Source organism: Alosa pseudoharengus, unplaced genomic scaffold, assembly GCF_046254945.1.
Source record: "Alosa pseudoharengus isolate Yale_2024_CS ecotype anadromous, Long Island Sound unplaced genomic scaffold, YU_APseudo_1.1 YU_APseudo_1.1_scf_2, whole genome shotgun sequence".
Classification (NCBI taxonomy): Eukaryota; Metazoa; Chordata; class Actinopteri; order Clupeiformes; family Clupeidae; genus Alosa; species Alosa pseudoharengus.
The window spans coordinates 4,336,665-4,357,147 of NW_027468663.1; the positions used below are offsets into that span (position 1 = coordinate 4,336,665).

At 42.8% G+C, this 20,483-nt stretch overlaps 1 protein-coding gene across 2 annotated transcripts; it reads right to left on the reverse strand.

Annotated features, from left to right (window-relative positions):
- Positions 1–1,102: 1,102 nt before the first annotated feature.
- Positions 1,103–20,034, reverse strand: paxip1 (PAX interacting (with transcription-activation domain) protein 1). Of its 2 annotated transcripts, XM_076293432.1 has the most exons (21): positions 19,863–20,034; positions 18,573–18,707; positions 18,424–18,467; positions 18,146–18,209; positions 17,880–17,990; positions 16,005–16,730; positions 13,792–14,716; positions 9,711–9,805; positions 6,845–6,940; positions 6,316–6,453; positions 5,996–6,117; positions 5,420–5,604; positions 5,093–5,136; positions 4,927–4,994; positions 4,657–4,759; positions 4,081–4,249; positions 3,716–3,816; positions 3,261–3,395; positions 2,877–2,952; positions 2,679–2,743; positions 1,103–1,483 (listed from the first exon to the last, which is right to left on the reverse strand). In XM_076293432.1, the coding sequence occupies exons 1-21, from the start codon at positions 19,941–19,943 to the stop codon at positions 1,472–1,474; spliced, it is 3,495 nt and encodes a 1,164-aa protein (XP_076149547.1). In that variant the 5' UTR covers positions 19,944–20,034; the 3' UTR covers positions 1,103–1,471. The 2 variants fall into 2 exon arrangements, with proteins under 2 accessions (XP_076149547.1, XP_076149545.1); XM_076293430.1 differs by having other exon boundaries at positions 1,103–2,743.
- Positions 20,035–20,483: the final 449 nt, after the last annotated feature.

Sequence of the window (20,483 nt, forward strand, 5' to 3'; positions counted from 1 at the left end):
AAAAGTTAGTCCGCTTGTTGAAATGCGTCTGAGAGGGAGGAACACTCAGTAATTAAAATGTAAGTCCTTCTAACGTTTAGGAGTAATTATTATTTTCCCTAGCCTTTTATTGCAGTGATGCATCAACAGAGTAAATCTTTAAGGACATTCACAAACCAACAAGGAACTTTGTGCAAGTTAATCAAAGATTACTCCTCATTTGCATTGTTAATTGGAATTAACAAGGGTGTTAATTAGCCTCAGTGAAGGGGGGAAGTTGCTGGCACCACTTTGTGATCCTCAATTATCTTTCAACTTATCATTATTTCACACTGGCATGAGTCATTCCTGCCACTTCAATAACCATTAGAACATCATATTTAGTGCTGCAGAGTAGGCCTACTTGATATTTTCTTTTTCATTATTGAGAACTGCAGTATTAGTAGTGTAGTAAACAATCCAGAATTGAAAATGAACAAACCATGGCAGTAGGCCATTATGCCGGCACAGAGTGATGGGTTTCAATTGCCATTAAATTACAGGTTTGCCAGTTCTGCACGTGTAGTATCGTGATCCATATGAAGTTTCCCACACCCCATGACCAAAAGTAAAATTGCACACCCACTGATTAAGGTCAGGGGTAGATGTGGAAATAGCCTATGGTAAACAAATTGCAAACTTATATTGTCAGAATTATGTGGAGCATGACCTTAGATATGCAAGTGGTGGAGTCCTGTTACAAACAGAAAACAGCACTCCTACAGCACATATAGTATCATATTTTTAAGGACATCACTTCCAGCGGTTCTCTGCAACTCAGCTTGGGATCCAGGGGATGGCTGCAGGCCAATCTGTCTGACAGCAGACAATTACTCTCCATCGGTAACTACCTCAGCTCTTCATTAACAATTCATTAACATCAGCCTTGTGGGACTGAAACACTTTAAAATCAATATTCCGATTTTGATATGGAGACAAAAATGTTGGATCTCTGCACCACAGCTCTGAATGAGCATCCACCTACAATTCAGGTCTTAGTAGACCACTTGAGTGTGTTTGAGCAATATAAACTTTTGAGTCTTTCCTTCCCACACATAAAACTAACATCAATTCACACACAGCCTCACCGAGTGCAGCATCTTTTCACAGATGTGAGTAGGGATTTATTTCCAAAACAAAAAAAAAAATCAACAGTAAAAAACAACAACACACAATGATACACTCACCGATTTCATAATTTACACATCATAAAAATAACAAATATCTATTTATTGTTAGCTATTCTGCAGAACCTGGGAAAAAACACAGTAACAACTGGTCTGTGTACAGGATACAAAACACTGCAAAAAGGACAGTACTTTATGGTACAATAGAAGATTTCAGAGGATAGCCCATTCATCAGTGTCTTCATGTGCCCTTGCAGGGACCTCTGTTGCAGCAGGTCGATAAACCCAGAGATCAGCATCTCTCCTACAACCTTGTTGGCCCCCTATCACGTGAATTTATATGTGAGATTGTTAAGGGCCTAGTTTGTTAATACCTAGTAGGAGATATTGTTGTACAATAAGTATTGACCCCTATTTAGTATTTTCCCAATTCTTTTGTATTACAATCTGACATTTAAATGGATAATCCAAAAACCTATCCATTTAAATTACTAATTGTTATTGATGGATTTTACATTATGAAACCCACCCAACCCAAAATTGGTAAAGTGAGAAAAAAATGGAAAAGTGATGTGTGCATATGTATTCACCCCCTTTGCTATAACGGCCTTACAGAAGATCTGATTCTACCAATTACTTTCAGAAGTCACACAGTTCAGCTAAGTCAACCAGTTCTGAAAGAGCCCCTGAAAGAGTGCAGCACCATATAGCAAGGAGCACCACTAAACCAAACAATATGCACCATTACCACCAGGGACCCCAAACAATATGCACCATTACCACCAGGTACCCTTCAAACAGGTACATGCACAGAGCAGGGTTGAGCTATCAAAAATATACAAAAAACTTTATCCCATGGAGCACCAGGAAATCCACCATTATTTAAAAATGGAATAGCATTCCATGCCCTTCCGAAACTCAAGGAGGGCATTGATCAGGGGTGCCCAAAAGGCCCAGGCCAAGACCACTCTGAAAGAGCTGCAAAGCTCTATCCATAGTACCACGATACGATAAGTCGCACGCTCCATAGTGTTGGGCTTTCTGCAAGAGTGACCAGGAAAAAAGCTATTGCTTAAAGAAAAAAAATAAGGAAGCATGTTTGGAGTTTGCCCAAAGGCATCTAGAAGACTCTCCAAACATGTGGATGAAGGTACTCTGGTCAGGTGTGAGTATAACTGAACCTTTGGCGATCAAGGCAAACCGCATGTGTGGCGAGAACCCAACACCCTTCATCTCCCTAAGAACTCAATCCCCACAGTGAAGCATGGTGGCAGCATTATGCTGCGGGAGTTGTTTTTCATCAGCAGGGACTGGGAAATTGGTCAGGATAGTAGGAATGATGGATGGCGTTACAGAGGAATGGGCAAAAGTCCCAGTGTATTCTTGTGCCAGACAAAGCCCAGATTTTGCCGCTGTAATTTATGTAAATGTGGGCTACAGGGGGTGGACACTTATGCACACAAGTTACTGTTTCACTATAAAAATGCTTTGCACTTTGAAAGAGGTAGGCATGTTCTGCTAATATGTAAAAGGATATGATTCATAGTCCAAGGCCTGTGTTAACACCCCTGTCAAGATGAATTCAGCATTGTGTACATCTAAAATGGAGAGAATGCAAGACATTAGGCTACGAAAGCAAGAAAGAACATATGGCAGTATATTGCAAAGAATGATAACTATCAATCAAACTATTCTCATCTGTAACAGCTCAAACAAAGAATATTCCCTTACCAATATTCTTGAGGAAGTACTCTCTGCAAAGATGCAAATCGTTCTCACAGGATATAAGAATAATTTCTGGTAGATTCTAGGGAAAAAAAAACACAAAACACTCAAGAACCAGAAGAGACTGCTTGCAAAAAACTGAACTCGGCACTGAACTGAACGCGACACACATAAAAACCACCGTTGCCCTAATCATCTGTATTCAAACATGCAGACTGGTATGATTCAGAGCACTTCATCTTTAGCGGACACTTCAGTGATATAATCATCAAACCTCATGACATGCATTACGGCCTTCTCTGGCAGTCTGCGGGTAAAATGTGGAGAGAGAGCGAGAGAGAGAGAGAGAGAGAGAGAGAGAGAGAGAGAGAGAGAGAGAGAGAGACATACTTTGTTTTGCTTGTGCTCCATGATTTTGCGGAAGGGGGGCTGCTTTGACAGCACCTTCCCTCCAGCGCTCTCCACTATGGCTTTCATGGTGCTGAGGCTCGGACAGATCCCAGGGGTGATGTAGAAATACTTCCCCTGGAGGAACACACAGAGAGAGAGAGAGAGAGAGAGTGAAAATTGACTCCCTTTCTCTCAGTGAAGCCTGTCTGTGACATCCAATTAAGAAGCATCAAAACGGGACAAGCGCACGTCATCTCTTAGGCAGTGCGCTTACCTATCTCGTATCTAGCCACTCTTACAGCGTGATGAACTGTCGAGTGCTTTTTATCTCTGAAAACATGTGCCGTTTGGCATCAGTAGCCGAGTGACACGCGAGAGCGGCGGAATGCACAGTCGGCAGAAAGAAAGACACAAAAACCACACGCAGATTAGAATGAGGTTATGGGTGCTCAAACCTTAAAGAGTGGGGCTGTGTGGGCTCTCTTCAGAGACTCCTCCAAGCTGAAGCTGAACAACACCTCCGCCTCAGCGTCCCGCAGCATGTACTTCTGCTCGTCTGTGGGCACGCACACACCAACAAATGAAACCAGTGAACAAATAACCAAAATAAATCAATCAAAATAAACCAAAACAAACAAAAACAATTAAAATTCAGCTCTGCATATTTCATCTTTATAGTATATTACATTAAAACCACGGCGCATTCAAAGATACAAAATAATATCCTGTTTCTACACATATCAGGTGAGGGTTGGGGTTCAACTCGTGCTTCGGTATTAGCTCTACAGCATGAGGCTGCACCAGGCAGGCCGTCACTCACCCACAAACTTCTGGCTCTTCCAGCTCTCCTCCAGCCACTCGGAGGTCACCACGTGCTTGACCACGGGGATGGCCGTGAGGAACTTCACCGTCCGCAGCACCTTGTTGGCCACCAGGTGGGTGCACTTCTGAGCACTTTCTGCCACCTCTCCTCCCAGCTCATACAGCCTCTGCAGAGGACAACAGAGCAGGTCACACAGTGTGGACAGATGGAGAGAGCCTCGTGCTTCTGACAGCAGAGATGGTCGTCCACTGGCAACGGGTTTTGTGAAACTGATTCACGTCTTTCATCTCATTCCACAAATAGTTTATTACATTATCGCAATTTATTGTTTACATTCATTGAATTCAGCAGGCAAAGCAGGGGGATTACTTTTCTCATTAAAACTTCCCCCTGAAACGGCATTCAAATCATTACAAATTTAGCAATTGCTAAAATTTAGTTTTAGCAAATAACCACTTAGTAAGTGGGATAGTTTCCAAGATTAAGAAGGACTGGTGGACTATACACTCTACCCTACTTAAATCCTCCGCACAAAGCCTGTGAGCAAGCCTCTGCTTTCTTCTGTTCCCCTACCTTAATGTGCTGCTGGACTGGGAGAGGCTCAAAGCCAGTGAAGAACACACTCGGTGTGGACTCTGGCGGAAGCTTCTTAGTTGGCGTTGGGAGCTCTTCAAGCCTGCAAAATAAATTTGCAAAACAAACCTTGTCAGACTCCACTGAAATGCTCTAGAGTGGTTTTCCTGTCAATCTATTTGTCAATTTGTCTTCATCGAAATATTAGACATGGAACATTTTCCATGCTTACTACAGAGCAGGCACACACGTTCTCAAGGACACACTCACCTGGGTTTCTTAGAGGGCGGCTGAGGGCTGGCATCCACCTGTTTCTGTTTCAGCTGAATACGTAGTGTCTGGGAACAATATGACAAATGATGATTATTGCTTACAATCTCTGTTTATGTAATGATTACAGACAATGTGTACAAAACAGCAACTAGCCAGATCTTACTGCTAAAGTGTCTGGTGCCACCTTCACAGGAGTCCGCCACGCACCTGTCAATCACATACAACATCGCTTTCATTTCTCTCTGATACCTCACACTGACACTTCCAACCACAAAAATAAAGTAATGTCAAGTAATTTTCATCTTGAGCAAATATACTGAGGGAATTTGCAACATTGCAACATCCTACATCACTCAGGCAATTGATGTCTCTAAACGCATGCTGTGCCTCAACACATTTCAGGGACACAAAGCAAAAGTTATTTTCCTGGGGGACAAAAAAACAAAAATGAGAACACCCCCGAGGGGACTACTGGACATGTGACTCTTACCCAGTAGATTGTGGACCAGGTGTGGGTTGGGCGTGAGCGCCTCCTGCAGGTTGAACTGAGTATACCTGCTGTGCTGCACCTGCCTCAGAGCCTCAAAGTTCCCCATTAGGATGTCGCACAGCCACTGGGCATTCACACACGGGATCCGCCACTCCTTGGCCTTCTCGTACTTCAGCCCACCCGGCCTGGGAACAGCAGCAAGAGCGGGTGAACACGACAGACCACAACCAAGGCTCGAAGAAAACAAAGCCTCAAGGACATTAGAGTGATCATAACAAACAAGGGCACAGACTTTGAGGGAATAATGTAAGAGAGTTGAAACACAAGCACAGATATTATTGCAACAGGCAATCATCCTAATCATAGCTGGAGGGTGGCTCTTCAACCAGTGGAGTAACTCTCTGTGGGTTTATGGTGAATACTCTTTGAACAAATCAACTGAGCCATACACTTCAATGATTTTCAAGGTCTGTGTGACCGAGTCACCTGGCAAACAAGAGCATCTGAGTAGGGCAAGAAGTGCAGACATGCCCAAGTTTTACAAACGTAATTAACAAGATGAGAAGAGGAGCTTACTCTTTGCAGATGAGCACAGTGTTGCTCCGGCACAGGTAGCCGGTGTAGCGGGCCCCCGCCAGGTAGGCCATGAGCTTCAGATCATCCCGATCCGTGTCCACAAACCCCGTTACGGAGATGATCTGACAACAGAAGACCAGATGATTAATGCATGCTGCAAAAACACATCAATTACACTGAATGAAAGATTTCCACTGTACTTCCGAACTACTCAAATCATCTTCTGACTAGAAACTGATAATGAAACAGGAGAAAAACATTCCATCACTGCATTCTTTGGCAGAGGACTGACTTGGGATGAGTAGGTGGAAGGGCCTTACGTGCTGAGAGCAGGGCTTGGCTCCAGGTGGGAAGGCAAAGGGCAGGTGGAGAGCTCTGTGTGGGGGGACCATCTTCTTCTTCTTCAGGATGGTGTTGAGCCAGTGGATGGTGACGCATCGCCTCCCCTCTCTTAAGGCCTGCGGAGAGCCATGCACACAACACACTAAACAATCAACACTCCCACAGTCATTTGCGCTGCGTCTTCACTTCAGACCATGTATCTTTCCAGAAATGACAAGCAAAGTGCAGCACTGATGATACAGCGATTTGTTCCCTAAGGTGTGTGTCAGGAGGAAGCCAGACATGACAAAACAAACATAATCTAAAAGCGGTGGCACACTTTCCAGCCACATCAGGTGTATTGGCTAAAGTAAATGGGTCATGTTCACACATTCACATCAGGTGTATTTGGCTAAAGTAAATGGGTCATGTTCACACATTCACATCAGGTGTATTGGCTAAAGTAAATGGGTCATGTTCACACATTCACAGGCATTTCTGAGGCATGACCTGTAGCGCGTCACTTACCTGAACATACATGCTGCTGACTTGGCTTTCACAAAGCAGGTGTGTGCAGCGATTGTTTAGGGACGAGTCCACAGTACCACCATAACTTTGAATAATCTGCAGGGTAAACGATCCAGTGTTAAAACAACTATATTGATTTCAATGCTGCTGCCTGCATTTGTTACATGTTAAGAGCATAAAGCAGGGGTCAGCAACCTTAGGCATACATAGGTTCCACCACGTATTGCCTTATGCTTATTGCCTTTACTGTTGTTTTTAACACACACACAAACACACACACACACACACACACACACGGGCTGTGCAATTAATCGAATTTCAATTTTGCTCCAAACGATCACAAAAATCCATACAATTTCAACTCATACGGCGCACTGATTCAGGCTGCTTCTTTAAGCCACACTAGACACGCCCCTCTCCTCTGTGCACAGGCCACTCAATCAGTTTTGGGTTGCATGTGTAGTCTGTGTGCTTGTGCAGTCGGTAGCATCATGAACCACGCCAAAATTGTAACTAGCATTCTCTGCTAAGTTTGTTATTATCACTGTCAATCGAGGCGACCAAATTACTCTGAGAACTTGGCAAGATGGCTAATTTACGTTAGAACCCGCCTGGTTTTTGAAATCAGCCCGTTACAGCTTGTCTATAGTGCACAAGGTTAACATTAGGCAAACGCGAAAGCTACTGTTAGATCATTAACACTGATTGTTTGCTCCTTCAGTCCCAATGGATTATGAAACGTATTTTCAAAAACCCACAGGAGAAGCCTCTCTCTCAATTAGCCTACATTTAAAGTTGCAAACTTAGAAAACATGTGGGAAACTAAACAATCCGACCACCGTGATTTGCTTATATATTAGCTATCCAGCTATAACCTGACAACGCCAGATGGATTGCTTCGTATTTGCTCCGCATATCCATCTGGGAACTTTCCGTTGGAGAATGTTTGGGAAGGAGTGAAAATACTGGTTAGCTGATTGGATAAACCATTTGTCTATCACCACCTATGTTGGTGATAGACGGGCCAAATCAACCAATCAGATCAACGAACCGTTCTTCTAATGCCATCATTCAGGGCGACATGTATGCGACAGAGAGCCAACTAGTGCAGATACAAGCAGCGATGTAGACAAGCCTACAAACATGACAAAGGGACATTTTTATCAGATAATCAGCAAACAGGTCACTGGGTTTAATCCAAAATGCCTGAACATGCCACACACACCACAGTATGTAATTGCAATGTAATGCAGCTAAGTAGAATTTAAGACTTAGGCCTATGGGATGTGTGCATATTTTGAGTATGTAATAATATTCATATTTTCCTATGAATATTATCTATTGTGTGTATTTTTGAGGTGATAATTCATTAGTACCAATTACAAATTATATTGCAGGGCTCTACAGTGCGCCCATTTCACTCACACATGCGAGTAAAAATGATGCCGTGCGAGTGCAAAAAAATATTTAGGCGCACTGGTGCGAATGACTTCTAACCATGTCAATGTTTGTCTACAAAATACACCGCAACATCGAGAAACATGTGCAAACCATAGAATCACGTCGCGAATGCAGCATAAAAACTACACCTCCCATCAACGTTAGCAGTTTCGCGTTGTGACTCGATAGTAGTCGCTTCTATCAAATCCAAGAGCACGCAGAAAAAGTGGAAAGTTAGACTAGCCAGCCAAGATGCAAAGATTGAAGAAATTAGTTCTTCTCCTCTCCGAATTCATCGGATATAGGAGGGACAGGATGAGATTCTGAGAATGCAGTGAGAGAAGGAAAGGTAACTTAACATGCCTTTTAGCCCAGTTGACGTATTGGCTGCAATATGCAAAATATAGCTGTAGCGAACAGGCACAAAAGTAGCCTCCCGTAATACTCCCATTTTATTAAAAGGTAGAACGCTACTCACAACTCCAGGCTTCCACGCATGCTTGTTTGTTTACACCGAATACAAGCTGAAGTGCAAAACGAAAGTAGGCCTAACGTTTGCCTACTGCCCCCATCAATGCAGATATTAAAAAAATAAATAATAAAAGGATAAAAAATATATATATCCTTGATAGCCTATGTTGGGTTTTGTTGAAGAGAAAATGGACTGTTTTAGTAGTAGTAGTAGGCAGTATGCAGTCAGATAGGTCACCATGGGCATATTTGGATTAGCTACAGATGGATTCACAAATAAATAAATTAGCCTACATTTGGCAGGATACTTGATATACAGGCTAAAAGCAAATATAGAAATGTATTATATTATTTTTCATTAACAAAATGTAGGAAAATAGAACAGACTGAAAATAAAGTAGGCACTGATCTTTAAAATCCTGTTTCCTGTAGCCTAAATGTTGTCAGTCATTCTTAATATTCGCAATTGGTGCACTGGCATGTTTAGATGTTAGCTGCAGTGTAATGTTAGATTATGTGTAAGTTAAGTACAGAAGTGACTGTGCGCCCAAATTTTTGTCTGTGCTCCTAAATTTTTTAACTTGGGCGCACAAGTGCTCCTGGAAATTTTGTGTAGAGCCCTGTATTGTGTAACTGCTGTTTGTAATGACTACAATGAAATACACAGGGTTTTTGGGAACCCTAACGAAAGGCAGTGGTGTTACATCCTGTTATTTGACTGTAGCGATCACAAGTGGTGTAAAACAAGAAAAATGTACTTTTGTTTTGATTGTTTTGTTTTTAGAATGTTTGTCTGGCAGTGAGGGGATACAGTGGCAGAGAGTTAAGTTATACAAATTATTAAGCCTTTTTCTGGGGTTGTGGAAATAACAGATAAGGCTAATGATTTTTGCCATAATCGAGCAGCCCTAACACACACACACACACACACTAGATTGGGAAATGATGTTCTTACTTTTTTCCAAGTTGTCAAAAGCTGCTTGTCAGCCATTTGTTCTGGATAGTCAGCAATGGCGAAGACACATCCGACCAAGAAGCCGTCTTCAGGAACTGCAGGATTAAATTATTGATAAATCAGTAAATTAAAAGGGTGCGTATGAGGGGCCTTAGGAAATAATTCATACTTGGTCATACACACACACCGTCATAATCTCACATATACATCACTATATGGTCACTCAAATACTATACCGTATTTTCCGGACTATAAGTCGCTCCTGAGTATAAGTCGCATTAGTCAAAAAATGCGTCATGAACAGGAAAAAAATATATATAAGTCGCACCGGACTATAAGTCGCATTTATTTAGAAATGTATTTCACAAAATCCAAAACCAAAAACAGAGACTATGTAACTGGATTATTGAGGCCAAAAAGATTAATGTTAATGAAGACGGAGTGAAGGCAGCCAAGAGGAGGGCAGGAAGGTCATTGCAAAGCAAAAGATTCACTGAAAGAAAATACCATGTGGTACACCAAAATGTATCTAAAATGTGGAGAAAACAATGCAATCAAGCATTTTGGGCGATGTGGAGTCACAGGCTGGCAGCAGATTAAATGCTCACAAGAGAGAAAAAGATGCAGTTTTAGACGTGACTGAAGCAAGCCAGGCGATAGGCCTATAGGCCCGACGGTATTTGTAAAGCAATTTACAAAAGATTCACTGAACAAAAATGCTGATATGATACATGAACATTTTGCTAAAAATGTGGAGAATGCAATGCAATTAAGCATTTTGGGCGATGTGGAGTCACAAGCTGGCAGCAGATTAAATGCTCACGATAGAGAAAAAGACGGTTTTAAAAGGACGTGACCGAAGCTGAGGCAAGCAGGCAATAGGCATATAGGCCCGACGGTAATTGTAAAGCAATTTACAAAAGATTCACTGAACAAAAATGCTTATATGGTACATGAAAATTTAGCTAAAAATGTGGAGAATGCAATGCAATCAAGCATTTTGGACGATGTGGAGAGACAAGCCGGCAGCAGATTAAATGCTCGAGAGAGAAAAATATGCGGTTTTAAAAGGACGTGCAGACCGAAGCTGCAGCAAGCAGGTGATATTTAGAAATTTATTTCACAAAATCCAAGACTAAGAACAGACAGACTATGTAACTGAACACACTGAGGCCAAAAATATTGAGAATTCTACAGGGAATCTTGAAGACGAAGGAGTGAATAGTGGCAAGAGGCAAGCCGAAGGCTGCTGACAAGTGCCCGACGCTATTGTAAAGCAATTTACAAAAGATTCACTGAACAAAAATGCTGATGTGGTACATGAAATTTTAGCTAAAAATGTGGAGAATGCAATGCAATCAAGCATTTTGGATGATATAGCGTATTGGCACAAGCTGGCAGCAAAACAAATGCTCGCCGAGAGAGCGAGAGAAAAAAGATGCGCATTTCAAACCAGGGCCTAAATTTCAGCGCGGGATTGCGCATAAATTATTACTAAGTATTGAGTATACTAATAAAAGTCCCGCAACGCTAGCCATCATAATGCGAGAAATTCCCACACATTTTACAGCGCTGTCTGACGTTAATCTAATAATGGAGCGGCCTGAAAGCAGACCAACTCTGACTTCAATTGAACCCCATGCAGAGACGCGCGCGCGCGCAGGACCACTTTGGGGGTGCCTCTCTCTCTCAGCAGGATTTGTCACCGCTAAAGTCAAATTATTATAGCCTATTACGTGCTTCTACATCAACCGCTATCGACAGGAAAGGAAAACAAACGTTTATCGATCAGGAACCGCAAACACAGAAGCATGACGGCCTATAATATAACGCAAGAGAACATGGATGTGTTCTCCATTTGAGGAACGTTATAATCGATTGCGGACGTGAACAGACAGGACAGCTACAGACACGGAGCGCATAGTAGGCCTACTTTCACTTTCTGTGCGTATTCACATGAAAGATAATTAGTAGCCAAACAGTGATCAAATATTACATGGCAGTGAGTTTTGTTTTCATGCATGTCCAGATAACAGGTGAGGAATGTTTAGGGGACAGACTATCGTGAATCCTGAATTTATGGCTGGGCAAAGCAGAGCACCTTTATTTGGACCATGGCTTGTAGCCTATTCGAGTCAGCTATAGGCCTTCATTTCTTGCGTTTTACTGTGAGACATAGGCCTATACTTTTCGTTTGGAATACCGGTAGGCTATCAATGGCATTGGGTCACTATTAAGTTTCATGTATGAAAGAGTGTCGGGATGTCCATCCGCTTATTGCGAGATAAGGCATCCGCTTTCATTGATTCATTCATTCATGGAACGTGTGCTGTGCTGCAAGGGAAACCTTATTCCGTATAGCCAAAGAGGTCTAAGATAGCCTAAATTTAGTTATTTTTTAAATTATGCATGATTTACTTTTTTATAAAATTCGTAGGCTGATGCCTGGCAGCAACAATTGTGTTTAAATGTAGGTTAACCTGGGGCTGCGTGCTACTGGTAGCTTGAGAGCAATGTGTTGGAGACTCATGGTGTAAGACAATGACTTCATTGGCAACAATATTAAACCAACCAACAATATAAATTATTAAGAAGAGCTATTTTATGAGTTAAATTGAAACAAAATTATACTGGCTTTTATTTGTCCGAATCTGAGGCCCAGCTATAAATAGAATCCCGGCAGTAATTTGAGGATTTAAGTATGCACGTGTGTTTCACAACTTGTGCATTTGAGAGCGCTCTCTCAAGGCTGTAGACGATAATGATTCATGCAGGGTTCATGTCAGTTAATATAAATTAACATTTAAAAACATGTTCAATTATATAATTTTTTTCATATATAAGTCGCACCTGACTATAAGTCGCAGGACCAGCCAAACTATGAAAAAAAGTGCGACTTATAGTCCGGAAAATACGGTACTCAAAAATTCATACCCAACTATATGCTCTCACACACACACACAACTATATTTGCTCACACACACTACTATACTCTCTCATACACACATGTAAACGGAGTATAGTAGTTTTTGAGTGTAAGTATAGTGATGTATATGTGAGATTATGATAATATGTATTAGGGCTGTCACTTTACGTTCGAAAATCGATTGCACAATCGATTGGACCAAACAACACAAGTTTCGAAAACTAAAATAGGGAATCAATTTTAACCAAATATTTACACTATTAATTTTAAACGAAATAAACAAATAAAAAAGGTAGACGTAACAAAATTCACAAACAAGAATATAAGAATATAAAAGAATTCCGAAGTGCAGTAAGCATTGTGAAAGCTAAAGAGTAAATTCCCACCAATTTTACGCACCAGGAACAGCTGTTTCAATCAGCTGCTGTGCTGCTCGTGTTTTGCCAAAAAATTGAGGACAACGCGATCAACCTGTGCGACATGTAGAGAGACGAGTGATAGGCCCTAATAACTTGAGGAGTTCGATGTGGAAGTACTTTGGATTTTTGGTATATCAAACTATAGAGAAGAACAATGCGGTAGGCTACGCAAACTGTGCAATCGAGTTCTACGTAGGCGAAATTTGTTTGACATTTCTAATCGTAAACACAGACACAGCTACGTTGAAGCCTTCAGTCATGTCACTGATGTAATGGCAGTCCACTCGGCTTACTGGTTTTCGAGAATGTTGCACTTTTTGTCATTGTGCACGAAACTTCACGCCAATAAATCATCAGAAATATTGCTGGCTTGCGTCTACAAGCGCCCTCTTTACGTTGGTCCTAATGCCTGTTAGTTGTTTGTGGATTGGCCTATATTTGGCGTTGAAAATGGAAACTTCTTTAGACATAAAAAAATCGATTTTACAATCGATTCAATGAACACTTATGTCTCAAAAATCGATCAATATTTTTTTACAAAAGTGACAGCCCTAATATGTATGTGATATTATGATTATGATAAGTGTGTGTGTATGACCAAGTATGAATTATATTCTAAGCGGCCCCTCATAGGTTTGTACATAGCAAGCCTTCACTTATAAACCAAACTGGCTTAGTAGCAAACTGAGATGACCAGTAGTGGTCAGTAGAGATGACCAAGGAGGTGTGCTCTTACTGTCTTGTGCATTCTCATGACCGAACAGCTGGTGAGGCTGAGGCGGATGGGGCCCAGGCTGCATGGAGGCCTGGGTCTGATGCGGCAGCCCATGCTGCGTCTGATGCTGCATGCCCTGCTGATTCTGGACATGCTGCTGCTGCTGCTGTTGCTGCCGCAACATGTGCTGCTGCTGCTGCTGCTGCTGCTGCAACTGCAAGAAATGTTGCTGCTGCTGCTGCTGCTGTTGTTGTTGTTGTTGCAAGTGCTGCTGGTGCATTTGCTGTTGCTGATTCTGCTGTTGCTGTTGCTGCTGTTGCTGTTGTTGTTGTTGTTGGTGCTGATGCTGCAGCTGCAACCTCTGCTGCTGCAACTGCTGCATCTGCAGCGCGTGCTGCTGCTGTTGTTGCAGCTGCTGCTGCAGGGAAGGGCGTAGCAGCTGCTGGGGTCGCAGCTGCTGCTGAGTGAATGGATGCTGCTGCTGCTGCTGCTGATTGAAGAGTTGTTGCTGCTGCTGTTGCGGATGCATCTGCTGCTGCTGTGGATGAGCCTGCTGCTGCATAAAGGGATGCGTTTGCTGGGGCATCTGTGGAAAGCCTTGGGGTGGAACTGGTTGCTGCTGCTGCAATTGTTGTTGTTGTTGTTGCTGCTGCTGATGGTGTAACTGCATGACTTGAGGCTGGAGGTGCATCATTGGGTGTTGTTGGGGTGGCATCTGCTGAGGGTGATGTTGTTGCTGTGGTTGTTGCAGCTGATGGCCCTGTTGTTGTTGTTGTTGTTGTTGCTGCTGCTGCTGCTGCAGGAGATGTTGCTGTGCTTCAGTAAGCTGCTGCTGTGTCGCCGGTGGCTTGGCCTGAGGAAAAATCATCTGATTGGGCACGCCAGGCTGGCCTGGATGAGCCTGCTGCTCCAGGGGCTTTGCTGGGCCGGAGAGACTCTGGAGAATCTGTGGTGACAAAAATGAGGGAATATTCACATCAGACAGGAAGACAGCATAAGGCATGATTTTGGTTATAACTTGCCATGAGAGACTATAATGCATCTTCTATAGTAGCCATGCTTTGTTATGTGTGAACCAGAGCTAGTGAGCGGAGCTGAGCGGTGCGAATATCCCGCTCCTCACTCAGGTGGCTGTTCACTCGGCCGCTCCTCACTCAGGTGGCTGTTCACTCGGCCGCTCCTCACTCAGGTGGCTGTTCACTCGGCCGCTCCTCACTCAGGTGGCTGTTCACTCGGCCGCTCCTCACTCAGGTGGCTGTTCACTCGGCCGCTTCTCCGCTCAAATTCGCATCAGGTCACTCCGCTCAATTTCGCTCCCCGCTCCACTTAAAAATCCTCCCCCTCCAGTGAAATCGCTCCACGCTCGCTCCAATTTAAAAGAGGGAGAAATAATCTACAAGCCAAATTGTCTCCTTAAACAGAGAACTTAAATCCCAAAGTACTAAGAGCAATGGGAATATATTTCACTAATAGAACATTTATTTTAAATGATATTGCAACGATAAACAACGCAACGAGTGCAACAACGAACAAGCTTGGCAACATCAATACACAATACTTTAGCCTTCTACTTGATATGAAGCATATTCAAATTGCTCTCGTTTTTCTTTGCTCTGTGTGTGTTCCCGTAGCACACTCATGTTTCCGGCAAATGTGTCTTCTTAGATTCCAAAATGAATCTTTACTTACTGAAACAGTGTCACCACATGGTTGTTCTTGCTCTACATTGTTAGTATCTAGTTGTTTTGTAGGAATAGTAGGCCTACACTTGTATGACTTATCAGTTTCCTTTATAAAAATTTAACGAACTCCATCCCCATCAACGAGCTTAATGGACAATATTGGAAATTTAACAGACTTGGTTTTATTAGGAAGAAATTCATTCTGGGTGGATTTGGGCATGCCTCAGACTCGAGGTGTGAGCGGTATCGGAGCAAAATTGGAGCGGAACAGAGCGGCCGTTTCGACCTCTAAATGGAAAAAGTGCTCAGCACTCCAACAAAATTCCATCCGCTCCGCTCCTCGCTCGCTCGCACTCCGCTCACTAGCTCTGGTGTGAACTGACCTACCGTTTACACATAATGATTATAATGATTCATTTGCTGGCACTGATTGACCTGTCCATTCAAAGCACTTTTACATGAAGTCTCTCTTTGTAAAACATGCACATTTTGACAACTAGGATTGTACTTTTTTACAAAATGAACTCGGCACTGGAATGTGTGCCTACTTACATGTGCGACATTGGAGGGTCTGTTGGGCTGCTGGACGTCGGCACTGTTGGTGATGTTCCTCAGCGTCCTGGCCGCAGGGCTCCAGCCGGGCACACCCTCCGGCCTGTCCGCCGTCCCTGCCCCTCCACCCCCAGCCACCTCCGTGGGCAGCGCCGGGCCGCCCACCCCTGTGGCTCCAGGGATCATGGGCACGCTGGCGCACAGGTTGATGAGGCCCGAGTCCTTGCCTGGCTGCAGGCGGCGCTTGGCGGTGGCCACGGCGGGGGGCTGGGGCACCTCGGCCGGTGTCCAGCTCAGGTTGCCCTCCTTCTCCGGGGAAGAGTCATCGGAGTCATCGAACATGAGCTCGCTGCGCCGCTCGGGCTTGTGGGTGGGGCTGGGCGAGCGGGACTGCGACGGGGAGCGCGAGCGCGAGGACGAGCGGCGGCGACAGCGGGGGCCCGGCCGGCGGCGGTGTCTGGCCACGGGGGAGGCGTCGCGGGACGTGGCGCCGCTGGAGCGCCGGCTGCGTGGGGACCGGCGTGGGCTGTAGCTGCCGTCCGAGCGTGAGCCGCGGCTGTACTCGTAGTCGCTGCCTTCCTCCTCCTCCTCGTCCTCCTCTGGGCAGACCAGGCGAGGGTGGTAAACCAGTTCATCCATACGGGCTTTGTCCTTCACAGAGTCCACCACCCACTCTGGCGTGACTATGAGGATGCCGCTCTCCCTTAATGCACGCTCATACTTTTCCTGAGAAGAATCAAGTGAACAAATGTCAACAAAAGCAGGTTTGACTTCAACATAAAGAGACATGTTACACAACTTAACAGTTAATATCTTATACGTTCCTTTAAGGACACATATTGTTTGACATTGGATTTTGTTTAACCTTCCAACTTTCTCCACTGTCTTACTTTGTGGGAAAGTCTAAAGAGTCCATTTGCCTGAAGAAGACCCAGACGAGTCGAAACGTTGTTGGTTTTAATTTAAACATTTTGGAGCTATAGTCCGGTGTGCGGACATTCCCTCTTGTTTTACGTTCATATACTTTGTCCTGCAACAGACCTAAAAAAAGGTGGGAAGTGCACGCAACCACTCAAACAAACTTAAAGGCTAAAGAGTGTGCATTAAACCAACAGGTGAACATGACTGAACTGAAATCAGTTATGTTTATACTAGGAGTGTGCATTACTTCCCATGTGTGAGCTACAAGCCTTCTTTAAGGATACAAGAAAAATTCTCTCATCTAAAGTAAGAATATTGCACAAGCTATTTAAATAGCTAAAACACCATAGGAAAACTTTGATGCTGCCAAAAGAAACACACCTTTTAGGTAATAGTGATGAAACACTCAGAACTACGAGAAGACATCCTAGCTATTAAGTCGTATGGGGCATATAACTTATAAGAGTCTGGCCATGTGGCTGATAAATACTTTCCCTGACTGCTAACAAGGGAGTAAAAAAGAACAGGCTTGTTTTATAGTCCAGCCAACCACAGTGAATGCTAGTTTAGGGCCCCGCAAACAAAGTCTTCTAAGAGCCATAGAATTAGACCCTTGCCAATAAACTCTGAAATGCAGAGAGCCCGGCAAAAACCCTGATGTTGCCTCCAGGAAATCTTGCCATATAAAAACATCTTCCTGGCTTCAACAAAGGCCAACATTCAGTTCATTCATACACAGTGCAAGAAATCATGTATCACATTATAAGTATAATCAGTTTCTTTCAGCGATTGATTGAAATGAATGATTGGATGGTATAAAGACAAAAAATATATATTGTATAAAGACAAATGGCAAGTAGGTTGTTTCCTTGTTGGAAAGACCACAGACAAATGGTCATAAAAGCAGTGTTGACCGATAACATTTCAATAGGACAGACAGCTAAAGATTCTTACCCCCTTGGGCTGTGGGACAATCAAGTGAGTGCACTTCTTGTTGAGTGAAAGCTGACAGTCTCCACCATGGTATGTGATCAAGGCCCAAAGAGTGTTGAGATCTTCGGGGAGCTGAAAGACAAATTTACTTTAGACCGTCAGACACACTGTCATAACCTAAAACTGCAGGGATATTAGGGAGTTCAAGTCGAGTAGCAAAACAAGAGAGTGTAGAACCATGTTGTGATTTTAAATTAGGAGTCAGGGCTATACTATTTGATACTTACCCGTGGCAGACATGCTGTAATTCCAAAGAACAGCTGGCCTGACTCTGGAGAGAAGCCTGTGACTCTATATGGTTTGTGTTAAATTAATATAACTTCATGTTTATGTTGAATGGAAACATGTCAAAATTAACATTAGAGTGGGTAAGAGAGAATAGCTGGAAGAGTAACGAGTCAAGCCTAGGACAGGGAAGCTGTCCAAGTGTCATTAAAAGCTAAACAAAAAGTAATGTACGTATACAGTTGATATCCTAAACACCAGTGTACTTTCAAAAGGATACGGTAGCAAGTCTCCACATCGCACAGAAAGAATCACCCAAGATGGCTGAGGAGGAAAGAGACATGTTGAAAAGGCCATCTCAAAGAAAACTTTATACACTATTGACTTACTGTCAAATACTGTCAAATTTCTCCGGGTTCATTTAGTTACCTTTACAACTGGCAAATCAAAGACTTCACGTGATTCACTGACTTCAGGATTGTCACCATCTACTGCAATGATGTGAGTTGCCAAAGCATTGTAGGAAACTTCTTTTCCTTTCCCAGCTTTCAAAAGTTGAACAACCTACAAAGTAATGTGACGGGGTCAGATAAAATGTGATGACACTACAGCCCAAAACAAATACGAGTCTATAAAAAAATATAAGGTGAAAAGTATTACCGATCTATTATCGGTCTTTGGAATTTATATTATTACATGGACTAACAGAGTGCAGACATTATATTCTTGTCAAGAAAACATTACAAAGAAAATGCATGCAGTCGTAACCATGGGTGTTTGGCACGTACACTTGAATGAATTCTTAGCTGTCTGGTCCAATTAATGATGCATCGGTTATGTTTTTCATGACAGTTGACTTAAGCAACGTCTCCGCATTTCCCATGTTTTAGCCACAAAATTAAGAGAGCTTTGCCAATGTCATGGCAAACACTGATCACTAACAGGTCTGATCAAGAATGAGAGTCACTAATTGTAAATATGTAACGTAAGCCTTTTAGCGTAGCTGATCATCAACATACCGTTACCTACTAGCCTGCTAGCAAACTAGCTAAAGTTACCCTTCCTACAGCTAGCTGAGCTACAACACAATCATTCACTAGCATTATTGTCTATGTACAAATGGCGTTATGTGCAAATAAATCTAACAGTGTAAGCATGGTCAAAGGCATTCTAGCAATGCATTAGTAGTTACTTGCGTCTGGGACACATGCCAAATATTCCTGACAGTAACTCTGAGCTAACTTGGTTATACCGGAGTATCCTTGAGGACAAGTAAACATGAACGTTTACGAACCCCGCCAAATCCGCAAGGTGGTCTTATGGTAATAACAGACACCTACTCTGAACAAAGGAATTTCTAACAAATAGTGTCAGCTTCATGAGTCAGATTCTTCAAGATGATACATGGATAGCCCATGGCATCAATCAGTTATGATAGCTATGATAGCTAACGTTAGCTCGGCATTATCTCGTTAGCAAGACAAGTGGGCAAGCTTGATTCAAAATACTTTAAAGCACTAAGGTTGTTATGTTAAAACAATAACTGCAAACGACAATACACATCACAACATGAACTTCTAGCTGTCTTAGATGTCAGTCTGTGAAATCCGAATGCAAATACGCAAATAGTAACACTGTAAGAACACAATGAAAATGGTTAGCTCAAATTGATTGCCAGCTAGGTAGCAACAACTAGCTAGAAAACTGTATACAGTTTACCTTTTGGTCAATATCGCCAACCACGTAGAATTTAACATCTTTAAAAAGCTCTTCGGGCACCGTCAATTCCTCTTCAGACATTGTACGGTATCAAAAGAGGACGTTATTAATTAAATATATTAGGTATTGTACATATTCAATGAACTTCTATCCATTTACTGTCCTCAAAGTGCAGTCTCCAAAGCGCCAAATACTACGCGGGCTTTGGAAGCCTACATTTTGACCCAGGGTGGGGAATGAAAACATATGTTTATTTCTATATTGATATTTTAAATCTAAAGTTGTGTTTTATAATAACTCAGGTTTTTTATTAGCACTAAATACTATTTTATATTTTATTTACCACTTTCTAATTATCATCCATGGCAGAAAATCTAATTAAACTAGTATGACTCCCCCCTCATAACAAAAGTCCGATAGTCTGTTTACAGGACGGGAGCGCGTAAAGTTTCTTCCGGTTCAGATAGCCAAGCGACTATGGATATTTTCTGACAGTTTGGATTTTATTTAAATGTTATGTGTCTGTGGTTGGCATAAGATGACAAATGATAAACTTTGACGAACAGGCTTTTAGATCGGATTATTGTGTCATTGAAAAGGAGTTTTATTTCCACTAACATC

Bases quoted from the DNA above. Each gene is read 5' to 3' on its own strand.
- paxip1 (XM_076293430.1), bottom strand. From the start codon at position 19,943: ATGTCTGAAGAGGAATTGACGGTGCCCGAAGAGCTTTTTAAAGATGTT. The intron at 14,717-16,004 runs GTAAGTAGGCAC...TTGTCACCACAG, and splicing joins GACCCTCCAATGTCGCACAT to ATTCTCCAGAGTCTCTCCGG. The intron at 4,250-4,656 runs GTAGGGGAACAG...TGTCCTCTGCAG, and splicing joins CAGTCCAGCAGCACATTAAG to AGGCTGTATGAGCTGGGAGG.